Here is a 12804-nt window from a genome sequence, read left to right as displayed (position 1 = left end):
CCTTCCTGCATCTGGTCTGTCCAGGCCTGACAGAATTTTATAGGTTTCGATGAGATCCCCTCTCAATCTTCTAAACTCCAGTGAGTATAAGCCCAATCGACACAATCTCTCCTCATACGTCATTCCTGCCATCCCAGGTATCAGCCTGGTGAATCTTCGCTGCACTCCTTCCATGGCAAGAACGTCCTTCCTCAGATAAGGCGACCAAAACTGCACACAATACTCAAGGTGCGGTCTCACCAAGGCCCTGTATAACTGCAGCAAGACATCCTTGTTCCTGTACTCGAACCCTCTTGCTACGAAGGCCAACATACCATTTCCCTTCTTAACCGCCTGCTGCACCTGCATGCTTACCTTCAGCGACTGGTGCACAAGAACACCCAGGTCTCTTTGCACTTCCCCTTCTCCCAATCTATTGCCATTCAAATAATAATCTGCCTTCCTGCAGGGGCTAGGGGGGTGGGAAGAGAAAGAGAGACAGGTTTGTTGGGTGTAGGAGTATTGGGAAGAGGATCGCATGGGGGTTTTGGCAGTCATGAGTGGGGGGGGGGGGGGGGCGAGGAGGGTAAGGCATGGATGTTTGGTGCGAGGACAGTGAACGCAGCAGGATGAATGAGATGCTTGGGGATGGGAGGAGCAAAAGGCGTCAGGAAGGAATGGGGAAGACGACACTTGAGGCAGGGGAAACAGGGATAAAGGATGGGCAGAAGCAGGATGGAGAAGAACCAATCCCCTCGATCTCTTAAAAACTAACTGGCCTCTTCAGCAGTGATTATTTAAATAGAAAACATCATTTATAGTGTAGTATTAGTGCTCTTTGCTGTTAAATTAACGGGGCCCTGAGCTAGCATGGAGAACTCCTTTAGGTAATCCTGTTTCCACATTAAGTGAAGCCACAATCCTGGCTGGTCCCAGGAAGTGCCTTTAACTTGAGGCTGATTCTGGTCACGACCGGGAATCGCACCTTTTGTTAGTGTGGGTTCTGGAGACTAAGGAGGGGCAGCAGCTAAAAGATCCTGTGGCGGCTTGGAGCTGCGTCAATGGGAGCAGGGAGGATAAGCGGGTGCACGAGATGGAAAGGAAGATGGAGCATCAAATTTGAATAAACCTTTGGCAAGTGGCACAACAATACAGCATCACCTACCATGTGAAGCAAGTTGAGGTTTGGGATGACTCAATAATAATAGATAAGTAATTAAGGATCACCAGTCAGAAAGTGCACACATATAAACTATTGCTCATAGCTTCCTAGGTAGCTGGTTCTAAATTTGTAATAATTGCAGTAAACTGATCAATATTACATTTCCCTAGCTGATCAGATGTGAAAGATTAAAATGTGCTTGAAAATATATTTGAACCTGCCATGAACATGAGTTAAAGGCAGCTGCCATAGACTTGCAACTATATGATATACCCCAATAACAAGTTGAGTTTTCCTGCAAAAATTCTGCTTTAACTAAAATTGCTCTAATGAGGAATTATCCTTTTTTGCAAAAAGTAAATTTCTCCTCACCCCTTTCTTCCAATAAGTTTCTCCTATATCCTTCCTCTCACTGCCTCCTTGCTGGAATACAGTTTCACAAGCATTCCAATAGCTTGGCCAAGTGCCTATTCTTCAAGTGGTAGCCATCCAGGCACTACACTCTAATTCCCTCCCCAAACCTCTCTGCCGTTCTAGCTCTCTCTCCTCCTGCGTAAAACCTACCTCTTTCACCAAGTGCTTGGTCACCTGTCCCAGTATCTACTCCTTTGGCTCAGTGTCGGTTTTTTCCTGATTACACTCCAATGAAGCGCATTGGGACATTTTGCTACATTAAAGGCGTTATATAAATGCAAGTTCTTGTTACAGCCAAATTTGAGCCCGTCCTCCTCATTAAAGTCCACATAAGTGCTGGCCATTTTTCCCCATCTCATTCAGGGTCACAGCTATCAATTGTAGTTAAGCACGCCGTCACCATGGCTGTGATCAACTAACTCAGCGCCAATGTCCGCTTTAAGCTGCATGGCCGAGCAGTGCTCGGGGGGCATCAGCACAGCTGGCTCACCGGCTTTTAAAAATGGAAAAAAACCACACATGCGCGGAATTTTGAATGGGCTGCGTAACCCGTTAAAGGGGCAGCGCGGTCCAAAATATTAGAGGGAACATTGCTCAGCACAGACTGTTCAGTCACATTTTAAATACAATACCTACTTTTTTTTTTTTTTTTTTTTAGCACAGTGGCCTATAGAACAACAATTTGAGTATGTTAAGTATCAAGTATTTGACAGGCGCAATAGTATAACTTGATCACCATAACTATACTGAAGTCAGGCAAAGCATCCTCCTACTTACAAGTAGGCTATTAATACATTCTGATAGATGTCATGCTATTGGTAGTTGATAGTTGAATATCGATGCAGGCTACAGGATGAAAGGGTGCAAGATCACTGGGGTGCAAAGCAGCAAGAAAAAAAGCAAGCAAATAAAAAGTGTGCTAACTACTGCAATAGCTTACTCTTAGAAACATTAAATACCATGGAAAACAGTAGGGAGTGAATTAATTCATGGATAAAACTTGACTTGCTCAATTGGCGTACCAAATTCATTACTATCTGGGGTCTGCACAGGCAAGTACTTCAGTGAAGAGTCAGAGTGTTATTTGAATTTGACAAACCGCCCCCTGAATTTAATCCTGGGAAGAAATTTCTCACTTGGAGAAAAAAAAGACGGGAATTCAGAATGCATTTGGACTCTTACAGAATACTAAAGAGCACTTCCTGTGAGAAAGTGAAATCCTGAAGCCTTACCGATTAATGAGTTCAAGGAGCTGTAGGAACTGACTCTCCTCATTTTATCTATCGTTTCAAAAGAAAGGATGTACTCATCGTTGTCAGGGCTTCCCAGGGTACTGCTGGCACTACTACTGGTGCTTAGATAGCCAGGGGAGAAGGGGTTTGAACCACCAGCTGAAAGAGAACAAGAAAATCAAAATGAAGAACTAAACACCTTTTGTAACATGATACTTAAATACACAATTTCCTAGTTTGACAACCATAATTATATCCCCTTCTCCGTACAGTATTGTAAGTTATTTTATAATTCACTTTTACTTGTTGCAGTTAAAAATATGTTAATAGCTATCTTAATTTCAGAGAAAAATATGATCCTTATATTTACGCGAGAAACTAGAGATTAAATTCTTCAGAAGCTGTGAATACAATTTGAAATCTAGTGACAACAGGAACATTATAGGCTTTGTCTCTCTTCATTTAATTACACTATTATGTTCCCTTCAGTTGCTTAGGACATAATTTTCCTCTTCCTTCATTTTCTTCCCTAGCCCTTTACTCCTGAAGGCAGCAACTCACACTAAGGCATTGCCCCATATGTGGCAGGACCCTGCCCAAGTGGTCATTTAAAAACCTGGATAGCGAAAACGTTATTTCATAACTTTTCTTCAGCTCCATCAGCTGCCAAGAGATTGGGGCAGGCGACCTGCTCCCAAACCTCTGCGAATATCAGTCTGTCCCCAGCTGTCAGAAGGCATGTGGAAGTAGCTTTACTTTGTAACTTTTCATTCGGAGACACAAAAGAGTGAGCAGCATAGTGATCCTCTCTCCTGGTAGGGAAGTATCTGACCAATGTCTCTGGCATTGCACTTTGGAAAACCAAAGCACTGCATCCCTGAACTGTCCATCGAGGCCATGTTTCTAAAATTTGACAGTAGAATGGTCAAATAATGACTAAACATCCTTTACATTTGCCCATGTTTAAATCACTCTAATTTGGGAATTGTCAATGGCATAAGTCCAGGACTAGCTCATGATATAGTGCTATCGATCTCTTGCCAGTGGTTATGCAGTTAGTCAGCCCTCAAACTTAGCCGGACTTGTTGGAAGAAGGGCAAAGCAACAAGTTATTTTCTCAAAGGAACCAAGAGAAAAACCTATTCCAATGCGGACCATTCCTAAGATACTGGTTATCTGTGCCTCCACCACCTAACAAAATGATATTCACAGGGCTGTAGCTCTGGGTGGAAGATTGTTTAAATTTAAACATATGAGGAAACAGAAGAAAGTATTTTAGTTTTAAAAGGCACATCTCCCTTGAGTACTATTTGCCTTTAAAATGAAGTGATGCCACTTTACAATTATCTAATGACAACAGATGTCAATCACTGCTGGATGATACCTTGGAGAAATTGAAATGAGAGCCGCATATGGTCCAGGTTGAAAATGTCAGCTTTCTCTGGAGTTTTACTAAATGTGATAACACCACATCCAAAAATCTTTCCTAACCTCCATTAGAAATGAACACACTACATAATATGGCAGAATATGCATGAGCTGGTTTTAGATTTACAACTTGACTGAGATTACTTATTGCAGTGGTGTAAATTCTACACCAGATACCATTAGTAAAAATTATAGCATTACTAAACTGTTATTTTTTATAGCTGGGTGTTACATTTGCATTGATCAAGCACTAGCTTATAATCAACACTTAAAACGTCAGCTACTACATAGTACTGTTGCACATTAAATACCCTACTTCAAGTCCACCATGTTCATTGAACGGGTTCAATCTCACGGCACTGTAATAGGTTCAATTGAAGCGGACAGCTGAATTATTTTATGTCTTGTGTCTGAGCACATTTTTTTTCCTTGCGAGAAAATAATTGATGTAGTATAAACTTTCAAGATCAAATCAGATTTAGGATTGAGAGTAATTTACGGTCAAGTTCCTTGCCCTTTTTCCTATGTTGCAGGCATTTTTAAATCTACTTGCTTGCTAATGGGGAATTTTTATGGCTACACGTTGAAGTCTTAATCGCTTACTTAAACATCAGTAAAACATTATGCTGGCTACTGGTTCGTTAATGTTTGGATAACTGATGTGAAAGATTTGATATGCATTCATCCCAGATCTGTAGTTACTATGATATGGTTTCAAAATTGATATCTGCCCATAGGAGGGTAGATATAATTTCAACCAATTTGTTTGATTATTTTTTTGAACAAAGAATGAAAAACCACACATGTATTTAAGTACAGACGGGTAATGTATAGCTTTTCAAGATGTTGCAAGAGGAAAATTGTAAACTTGAATTGGTGGTTCCTTGCAAGCATGCCATTAACTTAACTGACACGTTATTTTTTTCTTTTCCCTCTGCAAATAATTCTGTTTCTCAAGAATCGAGTGATTGTCTTTCAGCAAATTAGCTACAATTAAGTCGCAGCGTGTTATTAAATATAAGATCAGTGGCAGAGATTAAAAAGCAGCGATGAAATTCTAGGCTCGACAACAGGACGTTGAACTCTAGTTGTATATAGCAAGGTACCACTGCTGTGCAATAATCAATCAACTTCTGGTCAGGACTCTTCCTGATATTCCAAGCATGTAACATTCCTGAGAATGGGTCATCAATAGCCCACCTTCGACAGCCCAAATTGCCTGCATTCATCTGTCCACACCGGAAATCTTTTAATTCGGCCTCCACTATTACGAAGAAGCTTTTCTGAAGCAACATGTACATGACAGAGATGTTTTGATTTAGCATTTTATTTGATATTTTATTTTGACAATCCACTGTTTATTACTGTTACCAACAGTGTGAAAAAAATCCAAATTGTTTATTAAAAACCATCTTAGGACAGGTTCAAAGTTAAATCCAACATATCCAAGTTAAAATCCTGCTGCAAAAATCAAGATTCTTCTCTTTTTTATTATTCTAGGCAGAAATTTATCTTAAGCAATTTGATTTCCAAGTTGGAAAGAGCAAGGTCAAGATCAATATTATGCCACTAGATGCTGCTGGTATATTGTAGAAACATGAATATTGTCATGTATGACAAAGGGTATGTAAATTTTTAAGCCATATTTCAACAACAACTTGCATTTATATAGCACCTTTAAAATAGTAAAATGTCCCAAGGCACTTCACAGGAGTGATTATCAAACAAAATTTGACGCGGAGCCAAAAAGATGCGAAGAGGTCGGTATTAAGGAGCGTCTTAATGGAGGAGAGAGAGGTAGAGAAGTTTAGGGAGGGAATTCCAAAGCTTAGGGCCTAGGCTGCTGAAGGCAATGATGGAGCAAAGAAAATTGGGTATGCATAAGAGGTCAGAATTGGAACAGCGCACAGATCTCGGATGGTTGTAGGTTACAGAGATAGGGAGGGTTGAGGCCATGGAGGGGTTTGAAAACAAGGACGCCAATTATAAAAATCGAGGCGTTGCCGGACCAGGAGCCAATCTAGGTCAGCGAGCACAGGGGTGAACTGGACTTGGTGCACATTAGGACACGGGCAGCAGAGTTTTGGATGAGCTCAGGTTTACGGAGGGTGCAAGGTGGGAGGCCGGCCAAGAGAGCATTGGAACAGTCGAGTCTAGAGGAAACAAAGGCATGGATGAGGGTTGCAGCAGCTGATACATCAGACGGGCGATGTTATGGAAGTGGAAGTAGGTGGTCTTGGTGACGGACAGGATATGGGCTCAGAAAGCTCAGGGTCAAATAGGATACTAAGGTGTGCACAGTCTGGTTCAGCCTCAGACAGTGACCAGGAAACTGAGTTTGAGGCGGGAACTGAAGATAATGGCTTTGGTCATCCCAATATTTAATTGGAGGAAATTTCTGCTCATCGGACAAGTAGCATGACAAATCAGAAGCAGAGAAGGGGTCAAGAGAGATGGTAAGGTAGAGCTGGATGTCGTCCGCATACATATGGAACCTGATGTGTTTTCGGATGATATTGCCGAGGGGCAGCAGGTAGATGAGAAATAGGAGGGGGCCAAGGATGGGCGATTCCAGAGGTAATGGTGTGGGAGCAGGAACAGAAGCCATTCCAGGTGATTCTCTGGCTACGATTGGATAGATAGGAATGGAACCAGGCGAGGGCAGTCCCACCCAGCTGGACAACGGAGGCGAGGTATTGGCAGAGGATGGTTTGGTCAACCATTTCAAAGGCTGCAGATAGGTTGAGAAGGATGAGGAAGGATAGTTTACCACAGTCACATAAGATTCATTTGTGACTTTGATAAGAACCGTTTCGGTGCTGTGGCAGGAGTTCCGGGAAAGATGGGCATGGATTTGGGAGGCTCCAACATGTTCAAGGACTTGAGAGGAAAGCGAGGTTGGAAATGGGACAGTTGTTTGCAAAGGCAGAGAGGAGAAGGGTGTTTTGTTTTTGTTTTTTTGAGGACGGGGGTGCTGATGGCAGGTTTGAAGGGGAAGGGGACAGTACCCGAGGAGAGAGAACCATCAATATCAGCTAACTTGGGAGTCAGAAAGGGAAGTTGGGTGGTCAGCAGTTTGGTGGGAATAGGGTCGAGGGACCAGTCGATGGGTCTCCTGGACAAGATGAGCTTGGAGAGGGCATGAGGGGAGAAACTAGAAAAAGATGCAGTTCAGGGTTAGGGCAGGGGGGAACCTTAGAGAAAGTTTGGCTTGGTGGGCTAGGGGAAGGAAGTGAAGCAGCAGCTGAACAGATGGTCTCAATCTTCGTGACTAAGAAGTCCATGAGCCCCTCGCACTTGCTGTTGGAGGTGAGGATGGAGCGGACAGGGAAGAGGGGTTTAAGGCAGTTTGCAGTAGAGAAAAGAAGCCGGGGGGGTTATCTTTGAATTCCAAGATGATCCTGGAATAGTGAGCAGTTTTGGGAGACGGGAGCTGGACCCAATAGTGCTTTATGTGGTCCAGCCAGATCTGGTGGTGAATGGCTAAACCAGTTGCCCGCCATATCCGTTGAAGTCTGGACTTAAGGGAGCGGAGATGAGGGCCGTACTAGGGGCAACGACGTGAGTGTGAGTGAGTGTGTGAGAGTGAGCGAGAGAGTAATGGGGACTAGGGCATCAAAGGTGGAGGTGAGGGTGTGATTGAGCCGATCGGTAGTTGCAGAAATGTTGTGGCGAATGGAGGGCCATCGGCTAGACAGTTGGGAATTTGAAAGTGCCGTTGTAAGTGACTTGGGGGAGAGTTTCTTTTACAAGGGCAGACACAGAAGGAAATGGGTCTGACAGGGGGAAGGGGATGCGAGTGGAGAGGGATAGAAGGAAGTGATCAGAGACGGCCTTATCTGCGATTGACACGATGGAAGTAGACAGGCCACGTGAGATGGCATGGTCGAGGGGCTGGCTGTGAATATCATAATTATAGATCTAGAGTGAGTGCAGATCAAGCTTAGAGTCAATTCTCCAAACAATGACCGAATATCTAAGACTACACTTCAAATACATTCATAAAAATTCCCATTAGCAAAAAAGCAAATGGATTTCAAAACAACTTTTACAGCATAAAGAAAAGGGTAAGGGACTTGACTTTGAATTATGCTGAAAATCCTGTCTAAACAATTTAAATGGAATTGGATCTTAGTGTAAAAATAAAGTGCATAGATATTACAGTGGTGCACAGAATAAACCTGCATAAAATGATTCATCTGCCAGTTTCAATTGAACCCATTATGGGACTGAACCTCTTCAATGAGCGTGATGCCCCATGGTTCAAATGGCGTTGCTAACAAAGTTTCAAATCAAATACAGAACCATTCTATGATTTAATGAACGCTATGCGGGCTGCCAATTAGATCTGCACTGGCCAGTTTAGTTTGCTGAAACCATTTGGGAGAAGAGATAATGAGTCATGAAAATTACGACAATTGGGCATTGATCCTTTCTCCTATTCTCTTTCACACGTTATTGATAAGCCAAATATGGTGACTGTTGTGTCTGCGGGGGGGACAGATTCAGTGTACTCCAGAATTCTCCAGTACTGTACCTGGTGAGCTTTTAAGTGAAAGTCAGCACAACATGCAGTGGCAAACTGCACAACAAACTAATTATGTATTTTTTTTAAAAATTCGTTCCCGAGATGTGGGTGTCCCTAATTGCCCTCGAGAAGGTGGTGGTGAGCTGCCTTCTTGAACCGCTGCAGTTCGTGTGGTGAAGGCAGAACGTATATATACGCACTGTGCTAGCCATTTAATAGTGATATGAACACGAACACCCATTTAGCACCGACTCCAGGCATACTCACTTTCTTCATTTAAATTAAGATTTTGAAGAGACTTATTCAAGTTCCGCACCGAAGTGGCTGCACGGATATTCCCATAGGAACTCACGGAACGAAGCCTTGGGGTTGCTGGACCATCACGAACTGGTGTGAAGTTTCCAGCTTCTGAAATTTCAATAATGAAGACACATTAGCACGATAAAGAGATGAGAGTTAAAAGTAGTTATCAAATCTGTTTATTTTAGAAGGAAAATCTAAACTGAAGAGCTTCTTCACATGTTCGAGGGGAGGCGCGGTGGACAGAAAAGCGAAAGCTAAAAGAAACGAGGAGCGTCACTTTTATTCATCAGCTAGTGGCTCCCTGAGGGACTGCACTTTCAGAGGTCTGAGAGTATAGGGCATGTCTGTCCTTTCAGCCAAGGAGCAGTGTCTGGTGCAGGCGGAGAAAAGCAACAGCTTAAATAGGCAAAAATGTTTTTGAAGACTGAGCCAATTCTGAAATGGCAACTAGACTACTGCACTTAATAATGGGAAACAAAGGAAACATCCATCATTAGATCGTGCAGGATATTGTTAAACTATAAATATACACAAATATTAAGGTAAAATTAGTGGAAAGTAGTTAACACGGTTTTTGGCTATCAAGCTGTCTTTGACTTATTAAAAAAATCTTTTGCAGGTCTGTTAGCACTTTATTTAGCTGACAAACTGGTTAGCTTGATGAGAATAGTGGCATCTGGTAGTATAAAGGTTAAAACCATTGTACAATTAAATCCTGTAGTGGCTTATGAAGATGATGAAGCGGAGTAGCATCGCTTGCAAAAACCTGATATTATAGTTAGTAAGGAAGCACGGTTATGAATTTGGAAGAGCCAATATGATGCAACATTACCTCTACAGAGGTTTTTAAAAAAGGCTGTTCTGGATTAAAATTCAGATGGCCCGTCATCCTCCATTCCTGCAGCTATAAGTCTGCCCTGTGCAGTCACACTAAAACTATGAAACGAGTTCCCAAGACTGGAGTTATCCGACAGGCTATTAGAACACTGCCCTTCCCTAATCTTCACCCTCCATGGTCATTCTACTGCGGCTTTTTCATGGTCATTGTCAGCTAAAGCCCCCATAAAGCTTTTTGGTTTTAGATCTGACCCAAGATGGACTTATAAGATCTCTGAACAGACATCTTGGCACACAGTAAATAGATATGCTATTTTACATCTAAGGGGGGGCATGGAAAAACTATACAACCCAAGTGAGTTGCAGTTAGAGGGTTAGAAAGTTCAGGAATTTATCTTTTGTAAGAAATATAATATTCAAGTTTTATTGCAGAATTTTGTGCGGCTCATTTTCCAATACACAAGTGGTGGCTTTGCAATAATCATGTTGAGTGATAGATGATTAGTGTGTTGAGTAACAATGGAAGCAGCTAGCTTCTTGCGCTAACTCCATAGCTGAAAGTCAACAATGCAGATGGGGGCTTTTCCAATCAAAGTAGGGCCAGAGGGCAATTTAAAAAGGACACAAATATAAGATCACTAATAAATCCAATAAGGAATTCAGGTGGAACTTCTTTACCCAGAGAGTGGTGAGAATGTGAATCTTGCTACCACAGGGAGTAGGTGAGGCGAGTAACATAGATGCATTTAAGGGGAAGCTAGATAAGCACGAGAGAGAAAGGAATAGAAGGATATGCTGATAGGATTAGATGAAGTAGGGTGGGAGGAGGTTCACGTGGAGCATAAACACCGGCATGGACCAGTTGGGCTGAATGGCCGGTTTCTGCGCTATAAATTTTTTATGTAAAACAGATATTTGGAAGAACTCATTTACCCAAAGAAGGATAAGTGCTTGACAAAAAAAATGAAATTTTCAAAATGCAGCCTAATGCTACAATGGGATAGTTAAGGTACTGGAGGGATGAGCTTTGATGAGCTGAATAAATGTTTTTATGCTCATTGAGGAAGAAGCTAAAGAAAATTATTGGCCTGGAATCTGCGGTCAACAGCGAAGCTTAGTGGGGAATTTGACAGCGTATTTACTGTGGAACAGCCGAAGTTTTCCTCAGTTTCAATGATTTGGCTGATCACACAGATTGCCAGCTCTGCCGGGGGGGGGGGGGGGGGGGGTTCAGCGCAACCTGTGCCGGAGCCGTCAATAACTGACCGCAACTTCGGGATTTCCGCATGCGCCTGGACAACATCCCAAAGTTGCGCTCAGTTTCAAAGTCGGAATGACAGCGAACGCCACCAGTTCACCATCATCCCAACTGCAAATTCCAGGCCATTGAGTTTTATTTTAGCAGTATGTAGTCGCACTACTATGTATTCAGTTTTTGCTAGGTTATTTGGAGGAGAAAACCTAGAGTCACTAGATTATCACCACTGATTAAAAGCGAAGACTTCCAGGTCATTCAAATGTCATGAAGCATAAAAATGAAGCTCAACATTTTTTCAACTTGCCTCCATTTCATTCCTGGTCTAATCTAAGCTATCTGATATTATCTGGGCACTACAATTGGCTTCAATTTCCACGGTTTAGGCAAGGCAAATTTAGCCAGGGTTTTTGTTCCTGATGGTTACCAATGGACTGCTCCTGGAGTTGAATGTTCAGCAAGGACCGAGCTAAATTGCAATGCCCCCATGACAGAATGCGAGTAATATCTTGCGTCATATTACAATGGTATTTTTAGGTTGTATCTTTTTCATATCAAATTTTGGCCAGCTCAAGTATGGTTGAAATTGTTTTCAGCTTTCTGGAAGGGATTTCTTTTTTCTTTTTGGATAGGTGGAAAGCAAATAATGATTGTCTGAAATCACTAGATGCTAAATTGCAACAGAAATTCTCTCCTGGCTGTGAAACTTCGGATGCCCCAGGAGTTTTTAATCTATAGCTACCTTGTATCATGGATTCTCTGAAGAACAATGTTATTTGTAGATTCCAATCAGGCAGCTGGCAGAAAATGCAAGTAGTCATTATCTCCAATGGCTGGGCCAACAAAAATAAGCTTTGTTTTACAAAAGCTGATCAGATGCGGGCTGGGTCAGCATTAGCAATTCCAGGGTAACTATTTCAGCACTCAATCAATGTGGAACGTGAGCATTTTGCACCAAAGTGTCTCTGATTGGTCTTGATTGCCATTTCTCTATACACAGAGCTCAGGCTGGGAATAAATACAGCAGGGTTTAGACCATATTTTTAATTTACTTAGCCGAACCAGAGTTCCACATCACAGCAGAGAGTTGGGAACTTCATGGGGCCAAAGCACCTTGCTACTTTTATTGATGTTTTGGTTAAAGGACTCTAGAAAAATTAATTCTGAAATGCTGTGCTATTTTGATTTCAAACTTACTGTGTTGCTCTTATTCGGATTTATTTTGTTGTTTCTGCATAAATTTACATTTTATATAAATATAATTTGTACTTTAGCCTGAAATATGTAATATGCTGGCGTGCTGTTTTTCTGTCGATTGGAGCGAGCATTTCAATGTTTAGCTTGAGAAAAGGGTAATTGCTAAACCTGTGGCACATCAACCCATTCAATCCATACACGAGATTAAAAAATTTAAGATCATAAAAAGCGCAGGCCTGCCCACAGAAACTACCTTGCTGGTGTGAGCGCTGGAAGAGAAGCCAAATTGCAACATCCCCACGGTCCAATAGCCTGCTGACACCGCGAGGCACTTGAGGGTGGTTCCAGGAGGGCAATTCTGTGCCTATGGAACCATAACCCAAAGAGTCAATGCCTTCAGGAGCAAAGGGGAGAGAAGAAAATTGTTTAAGAAAATAAGTAAATAGAAAAAAAAACTATCTAAACCCCA

At 42.2% G+C, this 12804-nt stretch overlaps 1 protein-coding gene across 3 annotated transcripts in view; it reads right to left on the bottom strand.

Moving 5' to 3' along the window:
* Nucleotides 1-12804, bottom strand: part of rptor (regulatory associated protein of MTOR, complex 1) — a 432389-nt gene that overhangs the window by 154148 nt on the left and 265437 nt on the right. For 2 of the 3 annotated variants that reach the window (XM_085963808.1, XM_085963810.1), the window contains 3 exons: nt 12589-12729; nt 9011-9151; nt 2788-2946 (listed from right to left, as the gene is read on the bottom strand). In XM_085963808.1, the coding sequence (XP_085819934.1) occupies nt 2788-2946; nt 9011-9151; nt 12589-12729 (441 nt within the window). The remainder of the gene's footprint in view (nt 1-2787; nt 2947-9010; nt 9152-12588; nt 12730-12804) is intronic. The other variant, XM_085963809.1, reaches the window with a different exon arrangement.

This window comes from Somniosus microcephalus, chromosome 21, assembly GCF_052327205.1.
Source record: "Somniosus microcephalus isolate GS21.2 chromosome 21, FLI_Smic_1.0, whole genome shotgun sequence".
NCBI lineage: Eukaryota > Metazoa > Chordata > Chondrichthyes > Squaliformes > Somniosidae > Somniosus > Somniosus microcephalus.
Note: the sequence above shows the minus strand (reverse complement) of the source record. Positions and strands in the feature narration are given on the sequence as shown.